General features: G+C 37.2%; 1 protein-coding gene across 7 annotated transcripts in view; it reads left to right on the top strand.

The window, feature by feature from the left end:
- Positions 1-22,004, top strand: part of LOC127437980 (tyrosine-protein phosphatase non-receptor type 4-like) — a 57,837-nt gene that overhangs the window by 32,752 nt on the left and 3,081 nt on the right. For 6 of the 7 annotated variants that reach the window (XM_051693178.1, XM_051693176.1, XM_051693175.1 and 3 more), the window contains 14 exons: positions 4,491-4,559; positions 6,717-6,851; positions 7,674-7,823; positions 14,789-14,942; positions 15,026-15,106; positions 15,391-15,447; positions 15,653-15,809; positions 17,565-17,737; positions 18,257-18,347; positions 18,440-18,501; positions 18,611-18,757; positions 20,010-20,138; positions 20,251-20,399; positions 20,558-20,693. In XM_051693178.1, the coding sequence (XP_051549138.1) occupies positions 4,491-4,559; positions 6,717-6,851; positions 7,674-7,823; positions 14,789-14,942; positions 15,026-15,106; positions 15,391-15,447; positions 15,653-15,809; positions 17,565-17,737; positions 18,257-18,347; positions 18,440-18,501; positions 18,611-18,757; positions 20,010-20,138; positions 20,251-20,399; positions 20,558-20,693 (1,690 nt within the window). The remainder of the gene's footprint in view (positions 1-4,490; positions 4,560-6,716; positions 6,852-7,673; positions 7,824-14,788; positions 14,943-15,025; positions 15,107-15,390; positions 15,448-15,652; positions 15,810-17,564; positions 17,738-18,256; positions 18,348-18,439; positions 18,502-18,610; positions 18,758-20,009; positions 20,139-20,250; positions 20,400-20,557; positions 20,694-22,004) is intronic. The other variant, XM_051693174.1, reaches the window with a different exon arrangement.

The raw sequence follows: 22,004 nt of genomic DNA, 5'->3' as shown, positions 1-22,004 counted from the left end.
TGTTTTTTTAACTACAAGTTAATTCACCAAAGTGGCATTCAACTGATCACAAAGTATAGTCAGGACATTACTGATGTAAAAAACAGCACCATCACTATTTGAAAAAATTCATTTTTGATCAAACCTAGACAGGCCCCATTTCCAGCAGCCATCACTCCAACACCTTATCCTTGAGTAATCATGATAAATTGCTAATTTTGTACTAGAAAATCACTTGCCATTATATCAAACACAGTTGAAAGCTATTTGGTTCGTTAAATGAAGCTTAACATTGTCTTTGCGTTTGTTTTGAGTTGCCACAGTATGCAATAGACTGGCATGTCTTAAGGTCAATATTAGGTCAAAAATGGCAAAAAAGAAACAGCTTTCTCTAGAAACTCGACAGTCAATCATTGTTTTGAGGAATGAAGGCTATACAATGCTTGAAATTGCCAAAAAACGGAAGATTTCATACAAAGGTGTATACTACAGTCTTCAAAGACAAAGGACAACTGGCTTTAACAGGACAGAAAGAGATGTGGAAGGCCAGATGTCCAACTAAACAAGAGGATAAGTACATCAGAGTCTCTAGTTTGAGAAATAGACGCCTCACATGTCCTCAGCTGACAGCTTCAATGAATTCTACCCGCTCAACACCAGTTTCATGTACAACAGTAAAGAGAAGACTCAGGGGTGCAGGCCTTATGGGAAGAATTGCAAAGAAAAAGCCACTTTTGAAACAGAGAAACTAAAAGAAAAGTTTAGAGTGGGCAAAGAAACACAGACATTGGACAACAGATAATTGGAAAAGAGTGTTACGGGTCTTAACCCCATTGAGCTTTTGTGGGATCAGCTAGACTGAAAGGTGCGTGAGAAGTGCCCGAAAAGACAGACACATCTATGGCAAGTGCTACAGGAAGCATGAAGTGAAATGTCCCCTGAGTATCTGGACAAACTGAGAGCTAGAATGCTTGGAACAACAAGGACTCTTCCTAGAGCTGGCCGCCTGGCCAAACTGAGCAATTGGTGGAGAAGAGCCTTGGTAAGAGAGGTGACCAAGAACTCAATGGTCACTCTTGTTGAGCTCCAGAGATCATTTGTGGAGATGGGAAAAATTTGCAGGAGGACAACCATCACTGCAACATTCCACTGATCTGGGCTTTATTGCGGAGTCGCCAGACGGAAGCCTCTCCTCAGTGCAAGAAAGCAAAAAAAAAAGCACCTAAAGGAATCTAAGACTGTGCGAAACAAGATTCTCTGGTCTGATGAAACAAAGATTGAACTGTTTGGTCTCAATTCCAAGCGTCATGTCTGGAGGAAACCAGGCACCACTCATCACCTGCACAATACCATCCTAATGGTGAAGCATGGTGGTGGTAGCATCATGTTGTGGGGGTGTTTTTCAGCGGCAGGGACTGGGGGACTGGTCAGGGTTGAAGGAAAGCTGAACAGCGAAATACAGAGATATCCTTAATGAAAACCTGGTACAGAGTGCTCAGGACCTCAGACTGGACCGAAGGTTCACCTTCCAACACAATGACATTAAATACACAGTCAAGACAATGCAAGAGTGGCTTAGAGACAACTCTGTGAATGTCCTTGAGTGGCCCAGCCAGAGCCCGGACTTGAATCCAATCGAACATCTCTGGAGAGACCTGAAAATGGCTGTCCACCGACGGTCCCCATCCAACCTGACAGAGCTTGAGAGGATCTGCAGAGAAGAATCGAAGAAAATCCCCAAATCCAGTTGTGCAAAGCTTATCGCATCATACCCAAAAAGACTTGAGGCTGTAATCGCTGCCAAAGGTGCTTCAACTAAGTACTGAGTTAAGGGTCTGAATACTTACTGTATGTCAATGTGATATTTCAGTTTGTTTGTTTATTTTTAATACATTTACAAAGTTATAAAGCTTTTTTTTTTTTTTTTTTTTTTACTTTTTCATTATGGGGTATGGAGTGTAGATTGATGTAAAAAATATTTTAAAGCATTTTAGGATAAAGCTGCAACATAAGGGGTCTGAATACTTTCTGAATGCACTGTATAAGTAAATGCAAATAAATATTCTTCACTGTGTTTATTTATTTTAAAAAAGTCAGTAAAAACATGCCTGGATTCATTTTTAATAGATGTTTTCTATATTTCAGTTTTTACATTACAAATTACAATTGAATTTTGGTTGCAAAGTCTGTTTGGTCCAACGTATAGTTTCTCTTATTAAAACAAATCACCCTTTTAAGCCATTTCAGAGCAAAAATATGAATGTTGATTGTTGGTCGACCGATACAGTTGTGCTCAAAAGTTTGCATACCCTTGGAGAATTGGTAATATATGTACCATTTTTAAAGAAAACATGAGTGAGCAGGCAAAACACATTTATTTCTTATGGGATTCATATTCAACTGTAGGTTATAACAGAATGGCACAATCATAAAACAAAACATGGCAACAAAGAAAAAATGAAATGACCCCTGTTCAGAAGTCTGCATATCCATAGTTCTTAATACTGTGTATTGCCCCCTTTAGCATCAATGACAGCGTGCAGTCTTTTGTAATAATTGTCTATGAGGCCCCAAATTCTTGCAGGTGGTATAGCTGCCCATTCATCTTGGCAAAATGCCTCCAGGTCATGCAAAGTCTTTGGTCGTCTTGCATGAACCGCACGTTTGACATCTCCCCAGAGTGGCTCGATGATATTAAGGTCAGGAGACTGTGATGGCCACTCCAGAACCTTCACCTTTTTCTGCTGTAACCACTGAAGGATCAACTTGGCCTTGTGCTTAGGGTCATTGTCATGCTGGAAAGTCCAAGAGCGTCCCATGCGCAGCTTTCGTGCAGAAGAATGCAAATTGTCTGCCAGTATTTTCTGATAACATGCTGCGTTCATCTTGCCATCAATTTTCACAAGATTCCCCGTGCCTTTAGAGCTCACACACCCCGAAAACATCAGTGAGCCACCACATGCTTCACAGTGGGGATGGTATTCTTTTCACTAAAGGCCTTGTTGACCCCTCTCCAAACATAGCGCTTATGGTTGTGACCATAAAGCTCTATTTTGGTCTCGTCACTCCAAATTACAGTGTGCCAGAAGCTGTGAGGCGTGTCAAGGTGTTGTATGGCATATTGTAACCGGGGTTTTTTGTGGCATTGGTGCAGTAAAGGCTTCTTTCTGGCAACTCGACCATGCAGCTCATTTTTGTTCAAGTATCGTCGTATTGTGCTCCTTGAAACAACCACACCATCTTTTTCCAGAGCAGCCTGTATTTCTCCTGAGGTTACCTGTGGGTTTTTCTTTGTATCCCGAACAATTCTTCTGGCAGTTGTGGCTGAAATCTTCCTTGGTCTACCTGACATTGGCTTGGTATCAAGAGATCCCCGAATTTTCCACTTCTTAATAAGTGATTGAACAGTACTGACTGGCATATTCAAGGCTTTTGATATTTTTTTATATCCTTTTCCATCTTTATAAAGATCCATTACCTTGTTACGCAGGTCTTTTGACAGTTCTTTTCTGCTCCCCATGGCTCAGTATCTAGCCTGCTCAGTGCATCCACGTGAGAGCTAACAAACTCATTGACTATTTATACACAGACACTAATTGCAATTTAAAAAGCCACAGGTGTGGGAAATTAACCTTTAATTGGCATTTAAACCTGTGTGTGTCACCTTGTGTGTCTGTAACAAGGCCAAACATTCAAGGGTATGTAAACTTTTGATCAGGGCCATTTGGGTGATTTCTGTTATCATTATGATTTAAAAAGGCTTCATATGATCACTATCCTTAAAAGACAGTTTTTTTTGCATGATCAATCATATTTTCAAAATCAATGCCAGAATTTCACAATTTCTGCCAGGGGTATGCAAACATTTGAGCACAACTGTATTTCGGTTTTATCGATTAATCGGTGCAGATAGTTGCTATTTGGAACTAATCAGTTATCTACAAAAATCAATAGTTTCTTTTTTATTTATTCCTCCATGTTCCTGTGGCCAAGCTCTTCATCTGGTAAATATATAGGCTACAAAAAGCTTAATTTTGTGAATATTTATATATAGAGTATTGTAACGGAGCCAGGAATCTTTCTCTGTCACCGTTTATGGACTAATTCACGATTACTAATGTGAAATTTTATTAACAAAGACACATGACAATTGACAAGCTTCTTATTGGGATTATTTTGGTTGCACAACAAACACACATCTGGGATTTTACTCATTTTGGACTTTTGTAGCCTCTATTCTTGTGCTTTTCACAGTAAGGAAAGACTAAAGAATTTTTACTATTACTGTTGGCCAATTGGTTATCGGTCTTTTCCACCAGCTTAGTTATCGTTTCGGCAAAATCCACTAAAGGTCGACCTCTAATATTGCAAATATTTATGTTAAGCTATTTCGCCAGGCTATACAGTTCTCCTTTGCTTGAATTTTGGGTCATGACCAATTTTAAAGCTATCTATGTTGAGTCTAACACAAATTTTTCAAAAATGACAATCACTGTGTTTTGTTTTTGCAGCGGGAGGACAGAGGTGCAGTCCGTACAGTATGGAAAGGAAAGAGGCAACAAGAACAGAGTTTTTGCAAGGTAACACACTTGTAATAACTGTCTGCCGTTAAAAATGGTGCAAACAAATTTTCTCCATCGTTTACTGATAAATGAGTGTATAGGATTGTGTATAAATATTGAACACGGTCACCTGTGGTGGTGCCCTCACAAAGGTTGCGGCAGTTTCCATTCAAGCCAGTCTTCAGAGAATTTGTGAACATTTGTACACCTCTAAAGTTGTTAATGTTTAAGAAAGGGTGTCTAGGGGGCCTGGGTAGCTCAGCAAGTAAAGACGATGACTACCACACCTGGAGTCGCAAGTTCGAATCCGGGGCGTGCTGAGTGACTCCAGTCAGGCTTCCTAAGGAGCCAATTGGCCCGGTTGCTAGGGAGGGTAGAGTCACATGGGGTAACCTCCTCGTGGTCGCTATAATGTGGTTCTCGCTCTCGGTCGGGCGCGTGGTGAGTTATGTGTGGATGCTGCAGAGAATAGCATGAAGCCTCCACTAGGTCTCCGCGGTAACGCGCTCAACAAACCACATGATAAGACGCATGGATTGATGGTCTCAGACGCGGAGGCAACTGAGATTCGTTCTCCGCCACTCAGGTTGAGGCGAGTCACTACACCACCACGAGGACTTAGAGTGCATTGGGAATTCCAAACTGGGGAGAAAATCCCCCCCCCCCAAAAAAAGGGTGTCTATCCAAATGTACAGAAATGTATGGGTACACTTTTAATTACAAATATGGATGAAATCACTCTGTCTGATCAGATGGATAAATGCATAGAACACGAATGCAAGTAAACAGGATGTGGTGTGCGTGTGTAGATTCATTTCTATACTATACACACTATTGACAGTGACATGGAAATATAGAGCATTTATAACTGTTGTATTAGACTGCACGTGCCTATCTGTACGTGAGTTTAGTGTTTGGGTGTGTATTTAAAAGGGAAGGTTCGTGCCCATCTAGATCTCTGTACTGTCAGTTTTAGTGTGTGTGTGTGTGTGTGTGTGTGTGTGTGTGTGTGTGTGTGTGTGTGTGTGTGTGTGTGTGTGTTTTGTGTGTGTGGTCAGATATTCTCAGAACACCCAAACACAGGAAGTGTACTCAGGGCTGTATAGCACATGGCTGTGAATGGCATGTGCACGGCGAATGCACGTTTGTTAAAACACACTCGTTTGCTTCAAGAGAAGGCGTTCATTTAAAGATGCTGAGACTGAAACTCAAGGTTTATGGTTCATCATACTTCTAGCAGGTATTTGATTTCGACTACGCCAACTTTTTGGCGCTATATTATAAAATCCGCCAATTACTTTCGATGCTTTTGAGGAATGTTTCATCAAAGCTTTTTTAGAGAACGTTTGTGGTTTTTAGGAGTGCCATGTGTATGAACATCATAGAACGTTTTCTTGTAAATTAGTCTTTGTTTCATAATAGTTCAACAATAATTTAAAATGTGAATTGTTAGTTTACGTATATACTAAATAAGTCACAGAATAAGTTGAAATAACAGCATTTTTAGACGTTTTTATAGAAAACATTTGTGATTTTTAGGAGTAGGCTACCCTGCGTACAAAGATTGCAAAAGGAAAGAACGTTTGTTTTTCTAAACTATTTTTTGTGTGTGCCACTTTTTCTGAAGCTTTCGCAAATGTTAATTTTTAACGTAAAAACTAGGGCTGTCGATTTAACCTGTTAATTATGCGTTTAATTATATAAAAATTCAAGTACATGTTTTTATGAGCCGCATCAGCAGGGGGCATCTCAATTGAAAAATGGATTGCTGTTGACTGTACAGTAGACTTATATTCAATGATATGGGAGTAAAACTAAGTTTTGCATTGTCTAATCAATGCTTTTCTCATCTGCCACAATAATACAGTATAATATTTCAAACAAAATTTCTAAATATAGTATATTATATTATATATACAACAGTCTGCCAAGTCTCCCACTCCGCGTGCTTGTCACTTCGTACAATGCTTTTATATATATATATATAAAAAAGGAATATGTTAAATGTGCATTGTTGATTTGCGTAAATGCAAAATAATTTTCAGAATAAGTTTAAATAAAAGCAATTTTTTTCATTGTGGTCCTACTTTTTACAAACGGCAACAATCCTGATTACGTTGTAAATTCTACGATGTTTCTTGTGGTTCTGGTTGATGCTATTCAAATGTGTTTTAGGTCACCGAGTAAACCTTTGGTTAGGAGGCTCATGAGTGGTTTGGACTGGGAGACCGTCAGCAGGAACTCTCTCTCAGACGATCGACTGGAAACCCAGAGTCTGCCCAACCGTTCCCCACCAGACTCGCCCAATCAGTGAGTTAACACACTTAATGCTAATTTATAAGTATGACGAAATGCACTGACATTTTTGTTAATTTGGTTAAATTTCTTGTTCGTTCACACCAATGAGAACTCAGCTAGTCAAAAAGCGTTAATGATTGGTTAAAACTAATCGTTGGTTTGGACGTAATATTTTGTATTTACCATTACGCATGCCAACTGAGAACATTGTAGCTAGCTAGGTTAGCTCGATTTTAGCGCGAAAAATGTCTCACTTTAAAGCACAAGGTTATTTTAAAAACAGTGTTACAAGAAAGACGGCTTACCTACTGATGTGTCGTCTGCCTGAGAGTTGACAACGTTCTGTGACGTCGCCCTCAACAAATAATTTTTAAAACGACGGCATGCGTAGTATAAATACAGGCTTTGTTTGCCCAGGTTGCAGTAGTTCGTTTAGGAGAAAAAAAAATGTCTGGCTTCTTCCATTGTCTAAATTAGGCTTTACACACACACACACACAAAAATGGTCACTGGTGAAACTTATAAAATATAATGAAATATTTAGATGTTGCTTGCAAAATAGTTATTTTGGCTGGTTTTGAATGGCTGTCAATAGAGAGATGCTTTTTGCCCACAAAATGGTGTAGTTGGGTAGTTACTACGAGTTCTAGTGTAGTCGTACAGTGGGTTAATACACAAACGTATGTAAAGTTCACTTGAGAAGTAGGTTAGCATATACACTAACATCCACACAACCACATAAGTTCAACCCATCAGTTGGTTAACACACACACACACCCACACAAGTTTAGTCAGTTTTTAAAGTTTAATTAATTTGTTTATTTCTTTTCTCAGCAGTAACTCCACTGAGGGCACACGGGTCAGGCCGTCTTCCATTGGTCACCTAGTTGACCATGTGATCGATGACTCGCCATGTCAGACATTCACCAATCACAAGTCTGCATCATCCACTCAGGCCAACAGCATCAGTCTGGACTCGACACCGTGAGTTTTGAATGTTTATGTTAAATATATGTAAAATTTCATGTTTAAAACACTCAAGATCAAATCTCGAATAAATAAGTATAATATAAAAAATAAACAAACTGAGATCACATGGTCATTGTCGCAAATTTGCTTAATTGATTAGTGACTTAGAAATAGTGCGGAATCTGAAATATTTTTATTAGTTTTACATCATAACGTTGGTGGTCACGTTATCAGACTATAATCACGAAATGGCCAAATGTCAGCCGATATATCAGGTTTTTCACTAGTGATGTGCTTTAACTTTGTTACCTTTTGAGAGCTTATCTTTTGCATGGTGTTTGTAAGTTAATTATCTTCAGAATTTAAGAAATAGCCAACTTTCTCACAAACTCTTATCTACAATGTCCTATTCAAATAAATGTTGTATCCTTATTATTTTAATACTTGACCATATTGATTGCTTCTGTGTTTGGCAGTGTTTTATCAAGGTTTTGTCAAGATGAAACCACATGAATTTTTCACCTAGTGCAGCTAGTAGCTAAAATATTACAATGCTGAGACTTGGTTGTGCTTTGACAACCGTATTTGCTTTCGTGTGTCCTGAAAAGTTGCAATTAAATCGACTTAATAATTAACTTAAACCTTTAAGCTCTGAAGGTGTTTTTTAAGATTTCCTGTTTCAGTGGCATACCCAAAATTAAAGGCTTATAACTTGACAAAAAAAAAAAAAAAAAAAAAAAACGAGGGTCAAGTGTTTGGTAAAATTTTAAAGAAAACTTTTCTAATTTATTAATGATGTACACTACTGGTCAAAACTTTTGAAACACTTGACTGAAATGTTTCTCATGATCTTAAAAATCTTTTGATCTGAAGGCGTATGCTTAAATGTTTGAAATTAGTTTTGTAGACAAAAGTATAATTGTGCCACCATATTAATTTATTTCATTATAAAACTAAAATTTAATAATAAAAAAAAAGGTTTTGAAATTGATGACTTGGACCAAATTATAAAGAAAAGCAGCCAATAAGTGCCCAACATAGATGGGAACTCCTTTAATACTGTTTAAAAAGCATCCCAGGGTGATACCTCAAGAAGTTGGTTGAGAAAATGTCAAGAGTACATTTCTGCAAATTCTAGGCAAAGGGTGACTACTTTGAAGATGCTAAAATATAACACAGTTTTGATTTATTTTGGATTTTGTTTAGTCACAACATAATTCCCATAGTTATATTTATGTTATTCCATAGTTCTGATGACTTTACTATTATTCTAAAAGTGAAAAAAAATTATAATAAAGAATGAGTAAGTGTTTCAAGACTTTTGACCGGTAGTGTAGTTTATGATAAATTCTGAGACTCTCTAAGAAAGTAATGAAACTAATGAAAAATCACACCAAAACATTTAACAAATTAAGATTAACTTTTTTCTTATTTTTCTGATTTGAAATTTATATAGCTCAGGGTTTAAATAAGGTAGATCAGAAAAACTGTTTTGTTTTGATCCCAATCATGTCAACTGTAATGGAGTAAAATTTAATGTTGATACAACAAAGCAAGCAAAAGTTATAGCATTACAAAAATAATTTATCCTAGTGTTCAAAAGCCTCTCCAAACAAAACATAATAATTGCAACATGCAAATACAACAGTGACTAAAGGTGTGCTCTCTCTCTCCAAAGCATGCAGGCATGAGTAACGAGATCTCATTGAGTTCCATTCTGTGTCATTTGAGTCATCACTGAGTCTGTGTCATGTACTTGGTGCCATCTACTGGTGGCCATATGTAATTACAGTGAAGAATCCTCTCTGCCCATATTTGGATGACTTTCACCTCTGGTTGCAGCGATCTGAATCCTAATACGATTGTATTGTGTTCCATGTGTTCCAATGTACTACATAATTTCCGATGAAGTCATCTGATCCAGGAAAGCTAACGTGCTTTTATACATTGTATGTGTGCTCGTTTTAGAGATAATTGCCGCCTCTAATTAATGGTCTGTGATATTTTATCTTCCTTTTATTTTTCTTGTAGTTATAAATGAAAACAAGGCATATAAGCAACACCTGTTTACATGTAACATGTACGTCAAAGACATATACTTAGCTATTACTCGCAATATTTTTGTTTGCGAGTAAATCAATTAGGCTGCTTGTATTCTACTCTTTTAGAGCTTTCCAACGACATATGACACATGGCTATTTGATCGGTTTGATGTTTTTACCAATTACAATAATATGTGCAGTGCAAAATTATTAATAAATTATCAAAACGGAACACTTCTGATTTGTCTGAAAGTTTCAAAGCACTTTTTCAGTTTTGGTCATAATGCCTGCATGCATTGGAAAGAACAGCTTCTGAGCTTTAAAATGATACCTATTTTGTAAAAAACAAAATTTTTGTCTTGATTTTGTCTATATAAAAATTCTTAAAATGAGATACGTTTACTTGAAAAGCAAAATGCCATAAGATATTTTGTCTTGTTTTCTGAACGTACAGTATATGCTTATAACACGAAATAAACGATTTGCCTAATTTTTAAACATGTTAATTTGTCCAATGATTCTTTTCAAAGTACACAAGGGATGGACTGACACATTTTGTGTCATCAAAGTTTCCGCAGTGATTAGTTCTTATTTTAGCATCAAACACAGATGCACAATCACTGAAATGTGATATCATGTGACCACACACCTCTGTCGAAATGACACATCAGCAGTTAAATGTTATTTTCACACACCTTTCAGCCTGAGAAGCTGCAAGCGTTTGAACAGGAGGAAATTGCTTTCAGCTTGTGGTTGGCACAGTTTAGTGTTACGCTGGTGTGAGTGATTGAATTGGAGCTGGTGAGCAAAGCACCATTTTCCATCGGAATGAGCTGTGGCCACGCATACACCACTCTCCTTTCTCAGATCATGACACCAATCTCATTTCGCAATGTCAGAATTTTCCAAGCCTACATTGTCCGGTGTGCCATCAATACATTATGTTCTCATGTTCTGCATGAAGATTGTTTTTTTTTCATGTTGTGTTTAGAATGTGATTAGGATATGAAAGAATAAACAAATTTATAATTTTCTGAAGAAAATATGAGTGATATGGGATAGACCAATCATAAGTTATTATGCAAATACAGTAGATGTAATAACAGTATGCAAAAATGACAATGATTTGATCACTAGATTGTTAGATTTTTGAATGCCAAACATTCTATAAAAAGTAAACAATAAATTACCTACTACTACCAGTGGTTTTAAAATTGATTAATATGTTGATTATTAGTTTGATGAGAAAAAAAAAAAAATCAAAAATCTATTTCTAGTATTTTATTGAAAATCAAATGCTCTCCTTCCAGTGTGCAAATTGGAAAATAATTTAAATGTACGTTATATTTTGGGGGCAAAAAAAGGTTTCAATTATAAACATTACAGTATTAGAGCACAAACCCAACTTATCAATATTGACATTCGTTGAGAGCTATTTTCATTATTGAGTTTATCGCTTAATCATTTTTATCAATTTGTTTATGCGGCCCTAAAATTTTACAGTAGTGATACATTTTTTCAATGTTTATAAAAAACAAATTCACACCTTGGACAAATTATCAAAAATGATCTAAAAAACTAAGTTTTAATGGAGTCCATGAAGTGTGTCCTGAATTTCTTGACATTCTTAACCTAAACCTATTCTGAACCTAAATCATCCTTTCATACATTGTGTGCAAAGTTTAAATTAACATTGCAATATGAGGACAGACTTAACTAAATTATATTTACAATTATTTTCGTTATTGATTTTATCGCAGCCCAAAAATGTAGTGTTACATAAGTATAATGTTTATTTATAAAAAAAATAAATAAATGCCGCATCTAAGGGGCCATTCAAACCAAACGCGTTCTTATGCTAAAAAAAAAAGTTAGATGCAGCACAGTGCATATAACAGAATGCTGGTGTCTCCAGCGTTTTTACCTGATGTGGCACCTAAAAAACGCGTCGCTCCTGCGCAAGATGCTGAAAAAAGAGCTGGATGCAGCAAAGCAGTCAAAGATGTCCATCTAGCGCATTTTTACGTAGAAAACCAGTAGAAAAAAGTGCAGACGAACACAAAAACATGTTTGGTGTGAGCCCGTAATTATCTACAAAGCAAGTTGGAATGGAGTACATTTAAGTGGGTTGTTAATTACGGACATACGTAACCTAAATCTACGAAATGTACGATGACTGATATCAATATTGATTTATTTAAATATATGTTGTGAGCAAAAGTATTAATAAACGTCACAATAACTAATTGATCATTCGTTTTTGAGTACTTTCATTATCTGTTTTTAGCAATTTAGTAGTTGCAGTCCTTAAAGTTATCATGCTAACAAAAATAGAACACCTAAGGCTGAAATTATTTACTAAATAAAGTTTGGTGTTTGAACGTTAAGTGGGTCGAGCAACTACTAACATCCATTTAGTCTAAATCTATGAACCATACGATAACTGGATCAACTTTGATTCCGTCAGTTTATTTAATACAAACAATTTAGTGGTATTCGCTGTCTCAAGGTTGTTTTCGCCACATTAAATCTTTAAACAACACAAAAGATGGATTGAATATCTTTCCCATTTCAACGCAATGCATATAACTGAGCTCAGGTGTCTCGAGCCAATATTTTAAAAGTTGACGTTCTTTTTTTTTACCTGACTCGACGTCTAAAAAAACGCAACCTTCCTGCGCAAAACATTGTAAAACAGCTGGACGCAGCGAAACGGTCAAAGTCTAGCGCATGTTTTTAAAGAAAAACAATGGAAAGAGTGCAGACGTACACAAACGCTTTCGAACGGCCCTTAAGACAATTTATCTGAAATGATCTACAAAGCAAAGTTTGACATTAACACATTAAGTACATTAAGTAGATTCAGCAATTACGGACATTCATAACCTAAATCAATGAACTGTACGATGACGGATATCAACATTGATTTATTTAATACATGTGTGCACAGATGTTTTAAATAAACAAGTACAGACCCAACTAATTAATAATTCGTTGTCAAGCATTTTCGTTTTCAGTTTTTAGCGATTTAGTAGTTGCAGCCCATAAAGTTAGCATGCTAACAAAAATAGATCGCACAACTAAGCTGAAATTATTTACAAAATAAAGTTTAGAGTTTATACATTAAGTGTGTCGGGCAGTTAATAACATCAGTTTAGTCAAAATCTATGTACCGTACGATAACTTTATCAACTTTTATTCCATCAGTTTGTTTAATACAAACAATTTAGCGGTATTTGCTGTCTCTATTTTATTTTTTTTTCACCACATTTAACATTTAATTAACACAAAATGTGTATTGGATCCATTTCAGTGCAATGCATGTAAAAAAAAATTTTTTTTAAATTATTAAAGGTTAAGAGCCAAGACTTTAAAAGTTGATGTTCCTTTTTACCTGACTTAGCATCTAAAAAACGCGGCGTTCCTGTGCGAAACACTGAAAAACAGCTGGATGCGGCAAAACGGTCAAAGACTAGCCCATGTTTATATAGAAAACAAAATGGAAAGAGAGTGCAAACATACACAAAAAATGCATTCAGAAAGTTAGTAGGTCCAGCAGTCACTAACATTCGTAACCTAAATCTACGAACTGTACGATGACGGATATCAACATTGATTTATTTAATACATGTGTGCACATTTTTTTTTTAAACAAATGTCACAAAAGACCCCACGAATTGATAATTTGTTGTCGAGTATTTTCGTTTTTTCAGTTTTTAGCGATTTAGTAGTTGCAGTCCATGAAGTAAGAGTTTTTAACAAAAATAGGTAGCACACCTAAGGCTGAAATTATTTATAAAATAAAGTTTGGAGTTTGTACATTAAGTGTGTCAGGTAACTACTAACATTAATTAAGTGAGAACTTACGAACCATACGATAACTGTATCAACTTTGATTCCGCCGGTTTGTTTAATACAATCATTTTAGCGGTATTCGCTGTTTTTGGGTTGTGTTTTCGCCAATTTTTAACCTTTAAACAACACAAAAGATGGATTGAATATCTTTCCCATTTCAGCGCGACAGTCGAATCAGTCCTGGTCTTCGTTCTAACGGTGACATTTTTGCCCCTTTTTTGTTCTGTTATGTAAATGTCTTTGAGGCCGTGGCACTGAGCGCTGTCTGTAGACTGCAGAGCAGAGGGGCTTTCATGCTTCAAATCCAAGCATTCATTGTGTGTGTGTGTGTGTGTGTGTGTGTGTGTGTGTTCAAGACTAGATATTGCTTCACTCTGAGCAACAGTCCCAAGTCTTAATACCCTCCGCTTGGTATGCAAATACGCTATGCTTTGATGAATTGTTGGAAATCGTTGCTAAACACCCAGTTGATAGACAGTGCTGCCTGTGCATCCTGTTTCCTACAGAACATAAATCTTTTGTTGTTGCCTAGGCTACGTTGTTTTAAGTCTGAAAATTATTATAAGGAAAAGCACATCATGTACCCATGATCCTTATATGAAAAAGGCTTTTTTTTTTTTCATAAAACTTGCTTTAGAACAAACTGAACTTTTTGAACTTGAAGATAATACTTATTGAAATCTATGTGTGTGTACTTAAGACCATTTATGTCTACATTACACACTTTCGTTTTATCTTTATGTTGGTGTGCACTGACAGTAAAGAATGAATAGCAGTTTAAATGTGATTTTACAAGAAGAGTTTGATATATGCTTCTCTCAATATGTGAGAGATGGCGCTATACGCTCATATAATATGCACAAGTATTTACAGAAAACTCATGCATGGACTTGCATGAGTACAATTTTGCATTAGTATAATTTACCTGTTTCCATGTAAAACATGACATTTGCTGTATTATTTTATAAGAGTCCATTAATTGTTAATATTTTTAAGTTTATTAATGTGGGGTTTGAACCAACACCACCAACAAATACAAGATGTTGTATTTCGCAATATACGTTCACATTAATGATTTTTCAGGTCTTCAGATGTAACAACTGACGAACAGCCGCCCGCACTGCCCCCAAAACAGTCCAGAAAAGACCCTCTCACCCACAATGGTGGATCACAGTCCCAACTAGATGACCATATCAGTGAATTATACAGTGTACCTGCGGCATCTGGAAAGAGCATGGTGTGAAAAACACTTTCACTGCACTTTCTATTTATGTGTGTTTGTGTCTCTTTTTTGGGTCCATTCAATTTCTTTTTTTGCAGAATGGAGCGGTACCTCATGACAATCTCGTTCTGATTAAAATGAGGCCAGACGAAAACGGACGATTTGGATTTAACGTTAAGGTACGGAGGTGGCTCTTCAATAGCAAGCTTGTCTCAACTGGATTTCTATATTCTATTCTAATATCAATTGGTTCATAATTTGAAACCTTACAAACTTATTTTGTGAAATGTTTTGCTTGAAAAGTGTGCTTGTGCTGTCTTTAAAACAAATGCCACATGGCTTGATTTTATTATCTAATGCAATGACGTTTATACGTGTTTAAAAGTGGTGTAATTGTTCAAATATTTTTTGGGGCCACTGTAATTTAAATAGTGCTAACAAGTCAATCCCTCCTCCTCCACAGGGTGGCGCCGATCAGAGGATGCCCATCATAGTGTCCCGTGTGGCTCCAGGAACTCCGGTATGTTTTTACCTGAAACTCAAGCAGTCAAATTACGTTGTTGTCCCATCAACATTGAGGCTGTACAGTATGCCACAGCAGAGAGTGAAAATTATGCCTGTTGACTAAATTGTGTTTGTTGGACGTCTGAAAATGAGTTGGTTTTTGATTTGATGATTGTTGTTCTGTGGCCTCCTCTGTATCTGTTACCTTTGACCTCTCACAGGCTGATATGTGCATGCCGCGCCTGAACGAGGGTGACCAGGTCGTGCTGATTAACGGTCGTGATATCTCTGAGCATACTCATGATGATGTGGTTATGCTAATCAAAGCCAGCTGTGAGGACCAATCAGGAGAGCTCATTCTGCTTGTCAGACCCAATGGTATGGAAAATTTTGATTGTTACCCTGAAATTGCATAAAGTAAATCTCTTTCTTTCATCTGTCTGTTTGTCTGCCTGCCTGTCTGTCTATTTACAGTGGCAAGAAAAAGTATGTGAACCCTTTGGAATTAGTTGGTTTTCTGCATTAATTGGTCATAAAATGTGATTAATTGGTCATAAAATGTGATTAAATGGTCATAAAATGTGATCTCACCTTCATCAAAGTCACAAGTACAGACAAACACAATGTGCTTAAGCTAACAACACACAAACAATTATAATGTTTTATGTCTTTATTGAACACATCCCATTAAACATTCACAGTGCTGTGGAAAAAGTAAGTGAACCCTTGGATTTAATGACTGGTCGATCCTCCTTTGGCAGCAATAACCTCAACCAGGCATTTCCGGTAACTGAAGATTAGACCTGCACAACATTCAGAAGGAATTTTGGACCATTCTTCATAACAAAACTGTTTCAATTCAGCCATTTTCTTAGGATGTCTGGTGTAAATGGCTCTGATGAGGTCATTCCACAGCATCTCTATTGGGTTAAGGTCTAGGCTCTGACTGGGCAACTCCAGTAGGGTCATTGTCCTGCTGCATCACCCAACTTCAACTGAGCTTCAGCTGGTGCACAGCTACCCTGACATTATCCTGTAGGATATCTTGATAAATTTGGGAATAAATATAAGTAATTTCCCTTGATGATGGCAAGCGGTCCTGGCCCCGAAGCAGCCCCAAATCATGATGCACCCTCCACCGGTGATATTCATGTTGGTATGCGGTGCCCTTTTTACGCCATATGTAGTGCTGCGTGTTCTTCCCAAACTATTAAACCTTGGTTTCATCAGTCCACAAAACATGTTCCCCGTAGATTTGTGGCATGACAAGGTGGTCTTTGGCAAACTTCAGGCATGCAGTAATGTTTTTGTTGGAAAGCTGCGGCTTCCTTTCTGGTGTCCTGCCATAGACACCATGCCTGTTTAATGTTTTTTATGTAATAGAATCATGAACCAAGATGTTAACCAGTTCCAATGATTCCTTCAAGTCTTTAGCTGTCACTCCAGGGCTCTTTTTTACCACATTGAGCATTCTGCGGTGTGCTCTTTGAGTCATCTTGGCTGGACGGCCACTTCTAGGAAGAGTAACCACAGTACTAAATCATCTCCATTTATAGACAGTTTGTCTAACTGTGGACAGATGAATATCTAAGCTCTTCGAGATAACTTTGTAACCGCTTTATGCAAAGCAACAATTCTTGATCGAGATCTCTTTTTGCGAGGCATGGTCCATATCAGCAAATGCTTCTGGTGAATAGCAAACTCAAAATGTTTGAGTGCTTTTTATAAGTCAGAGTAGCTCTAACCCACACCTCCAATCTCGTTTCATTAATTGGATGCCAGGTTTGCCAACTCCTGACTCTAATTAGCTTTTGTTGACATCATTGGCATAGGGGTTTACATACTTTTTCCAACCTACACTGTGAATGTTTGAATGATGTGTTCAATGTGTACAAGAACAGTACAATAATTTGTGAATTTTTAGTTAAAACAGATTGTGTTTGTTCATTACTGTAACTAAGATGAAGATGAAACCAGATTTTAAGACAAAAAAATCTGGTCTTGCCACTGTATCTATCTGTCTTAACTGTCTATCTATCTGTCTTTCTGTATATCCTTCTGTCAGCAAGTGCTGAGTTCAATGAAGTGAACTAAAATCTAAAATATGTTCTCTCTCTCTTTCTCAATCTTCAGCGATCTATGATGTAGATGAAGAACAGGAGAAGTTGGATCTGGAACTGGATTTCCAGTACATTCCTGAGACTTCAGACCTCAACAAGACCCACTTACAGGTCGACAGTCTGAAATCCTCCATTAAGCTGCTGAAAGATGGTCTGTCCAGCGGTACCGTTCTTGCACAATTTGATGTAAGTTATTTAACATTTATCCAACCATTATCTAACATTGATTATAAAATGGTTAGTTTGACTATATTTACAATATAGCATGCACTCTTGTACCTTTTTTTTTTTTTTTTTTTTTTTTTTTTAAGAGGGTCAGTGGCTTTAGAGCCATTCTAGAGCTTCTTTTCAAGTCGTTTTATTGAGTCTTATCTTCTCAAGCTTCCTTGATTATTTCCGGTTTGCAGAGTTTGCTTTTTTTATGTCATGAGCTTGTGTACTAAGCTTAAGCTTCATTTAGTTATTTTAGTACCAACAATAAAAATAGGATTTAATGAGACAAACTTACTGCATATACAAGTAAACAGTATCTAGTTCAAGTTAAGTTCATGTTGTTTTTGCATACTTGCACAAATGGACCACATATAAGACACTACATTAGAAATGTGCTTCATATGAGCTCATTAGAGTCTATATATAGGCTGAAAATTGTTTATGGATCCCAAAACTTTAGTTTCAAACACATGTACATTTTTGCTTCCCTAGCAACTATACAGGAAACGGCCTGGGATGCCTATGTCATGTGCTAGATTACCGCAAAACGTCTCGAAAAATCGTTATCGGGACATTTCTCCATGTGAGTATCAGTATATGCTTTATATTTGACAAACCAATGTTCTACTACATGATTGTCTGGAAATTCTGAACTGTTTAAATTCTATAACGCAGATGATGCCACTCGAGTCATATTGAAGGGGACGGATGATTATATCAACGCAAATTACATCAACGTGAGCATTGTTCTGTGATTGTTATTACGTTATGAGTTGTGATTTTTGTCTTAAAGATCTCCTAGTAACGTATGAACGATATGTATATACAATATATGTGTATTTATAGATGGAGATTCCTTGTAAAAGTGAGGTAAAGCGATATATCGCTTGTCAAGGGCCTCTTCCTGGTACCTGCTCTGACTTCTGGCAGATGGTGTGGGAACAGAGCGCCACCCTAGTGGTCATGCTCACAACGCAAGTTGAACGCGGCAGGGTATAAATACATCACTATACAGCGCTTTATTCACATAGAAATGGCAGTAAAATTTAGTATTTATAAAGAAATACACCTAATGGTCCTATTGTGCACAGTGTTGGGTAAATTACCCAAAATAAGTAATCCACTACAAATGTCAAATTACTTATCTAATATTGTAATCAGATTACTTTACTGATTACTTCATGTGAAAGTAATCACATTGCAAATTACTTTTAAACTACTTTCCAAAACAATTTTCTCAGAATAATGTTTGTTTTTCTGCTTGAACGATTTCAAAATAATTGTTGTTAACCCTTCAGCTGTCACAGAAACACAAACAGATGTACATATGAACATAATTCATGTTTTAAATGGTTTCTACATAAATTTTAGAAAAATGTGTAACCCAAGTACTTAAAAGTAATTAACTCCATTGGAAGTCAGTAACTGTAATCTGATTACAGTATCTTAAATGTAATGATTTAGACTACTTTTGACTACAAAAGTAATTAGATTACATTAACTAATTACTTTGTAACCATATTACACCCAGCACTGATTGTGCATGATTAATCAGTGCTTTTTTTATGTTTAAATGTATATTAAAAAATTTTTTTAAAAAGAATTTGGAATTCCCAATGTGCTTTTAAGTCCTCGTGGTCGCGTAGTGATTCGCCTCAATCCGGGTGGCAGAGGACGAATCCCATCTGCCTCCGCGTCTGAGACCGTCAACCCACGCATCTTATCACGTGGCCACGGAGACATAGCGCGTGTGGAGGCTTCACACCATCCACCACGGCATCCATGCTCAACTCACCACGCACCCCACCGAGAACTAACCACATTATAGCGACCACGAGGATGTTACCCCATGTGACTCTACCCTCCCTAGCAACTGGGCCAATTTGGTTGCTTAGGAGACATGCTGGAGTCATTCAGCACGCCCTGGGATTCGAACTAGCGAACTAGCGAACTCCAGGGGTGCTAGCCAGCGTCTTTTACCACTGAGCTACTCAGGCCCCCACTATTTTTGCCTTTAAAATAAAAAGTCGGGGAACCACAGTCCAACCAAATCCCAATGAATAAAATCAAGTCCCGTCCTTCATTATTTCCCAATGAATATTCTGTTCCACTTGAAAATATATAACATTTTATATACAAGTTTATATAGAAGAATATGAAATCGAATGATAATATTATCAAAAAGCTTTTTGTCTGTACTGGTTGTCATAAATGTTATATGTCGGCTAATGTAATTTTTTTTTAGGTGAAATGTCATCAGTATTGGCCAAACCTTTCTGCAAGTGGCACCTATGGGGGCTTCCATGTGACATGTGTATCGGAGGAAGGGAACTCTGCGTACCTGATCAGAGATTTGACCCTTACACACTTGGAGGTGGTGTACCTGCCCTGCTTTAATTCCATATTTTTGTGGATCGGTGTGATTTAATTTGATTGATTGTGCTGTTAAAATGACGAAGAGCGCAAATCTGTCTATTTACGTACAGAGTAACGAAGAGAGACACATTTGTCAGATGCAGTACTTGGCGTGGCCGGATCACGGCGTACCTGATGATTCGTCAGACTTCCTGAACTTTGTCAGTCACGTACGCAGCAAACGAACCGATGCAGAAGAACCGGTGGTGGTTCATTGCAGGTCTGGCCTGAATAACATTCTGACAATGTCTCCACAACATCAAAGAAACATAACGCAATCTGATATACATATAAAAGAGACTATCAGAATAATTTACAATGTATTACAGAATAACATGATACAGAAACATTAATTGAGCCTTCCCTGTTCTCTTGCAGTGCTGGGATTGGTCGTACTGGTGTTCTTATCACCATGGAGACAGCGATGTGTCTGATAGAGAACGGACAGTCAGTGTATCCCTTAGACATCGTAAGAACCATGAGAGACCAGCGTGCTATGATGATTCAGACTCCTGTGAGTATATGTGTGTGTATGTGTTTTGGCTCAAATAGTCAGACGTTGACTATTGGCATAAAGTCTGGTCCATTTTGCAACTTAAGGCTCGGGTATACTTTGTTTTTCCACGTGCCGTTCCGTCTTACACACGGTTGAGCACTCAGCCTTTCAAAGAATTCACTTGTCTGCGAGCCCATACAGACTCGTTCGATACATGCACACTACGACTGCTTTGAGATACTCTTTTTAGCAGAGTCAACCGCAAAACCAGCAAATTAAATTGCAACGTGATTTTAGTAGGGCTGTCAATCAATTACAATTTTTAACCAAATTAATGACATGACATTAAGATTAATTAATCGAATTAATCGCAATTAATCACTTATATCAAAATTTGCTGAGAAAGGCCCCCAAATAAAGATAATTTAATATAAATACATTGTAATTCTATATATATATATATATATATATATATATATATATATATATATATATATATATATATATATTTATATTAGAGCTGTCAGAATTACCGCATTAACGCATTTACCGTTAATACAACATAAACAAGTATAAACGCTTGTTGGGATGGTGGAACCTTTGCGATGTGTCCGCCCGGAGTCACTACACCTATTTGATGTATAAAACAAGCCCAGATGGGACCTATGCAAGGCACATTTTAATTACCACAGAAGCACGCCAAGTCTTAACTCTCACCAAAACGCAGAATGAGACATATTTGTCTGCAAGCGCTTTTCATGTGGAGTTCAAAGCACCGTTTGACACGTCATGAACACAGCTTCACAATTGCTGTAGGAAAGCTTATGGCCACAGTCTCCCGGCAGATTAATATTGTGGAGGATGAGAGTTTAAGAGATTTAAGATTTATATATATATATATATAAATTCAAATTGAAATATATTGCATTATTGTGGCAGACAGGTAAAGCATTGATTAGACAGTCCAAAATGTGGCTTAAGAAGTCAATGTCATATATACCATATCCTCGAACATAAGCCTACAGTCTATAGCAATTATTTTGCAATTGAGTTAATCAATCTGTCCTGTTCTCAGAAGACGCGTTATCTTCTATATATCTACGTATAAATGACTCGGACGGACGATTTTGGGGCGTCTCATTGGTTTTCAGTGTCAACGGCACATTTTCAGGGCGTTGAACTTTGAAAATCATGTCTCGAGGTTCCTGCATTCTGTTGTGCTTCGCCCAGCTGTCAAGAACACGTTCGGAATGAACGGCTTTCATTCTGTGGTTGCGCTGCTTGTGAGGTTTATTGAGTTCCCCCTGCTGACGCGGCTTGAAAAAACAC

This window comes from Myxocyprinus asiaticus, chromosome 49 (assembly GCF_019703515.2).
Source record: "Myxocyprinus asiaticus isolate MX2 ecotype Aquarium Trade chromosome 49, UBuf_Myxa_2, whole genome shotgun sequence".
NCBI lineage: Eukaryota > Metazoa > Chordata > Actinopteri > Cypriniformes > Catostomidae > Myxocyprinus > Myxocyprinus asiaticus.
The sequence above is the reverse complement of the archived record's forward strand: the minus strand, read 5'-3'. Positions and strand labels throughout refer to the sequence as shown.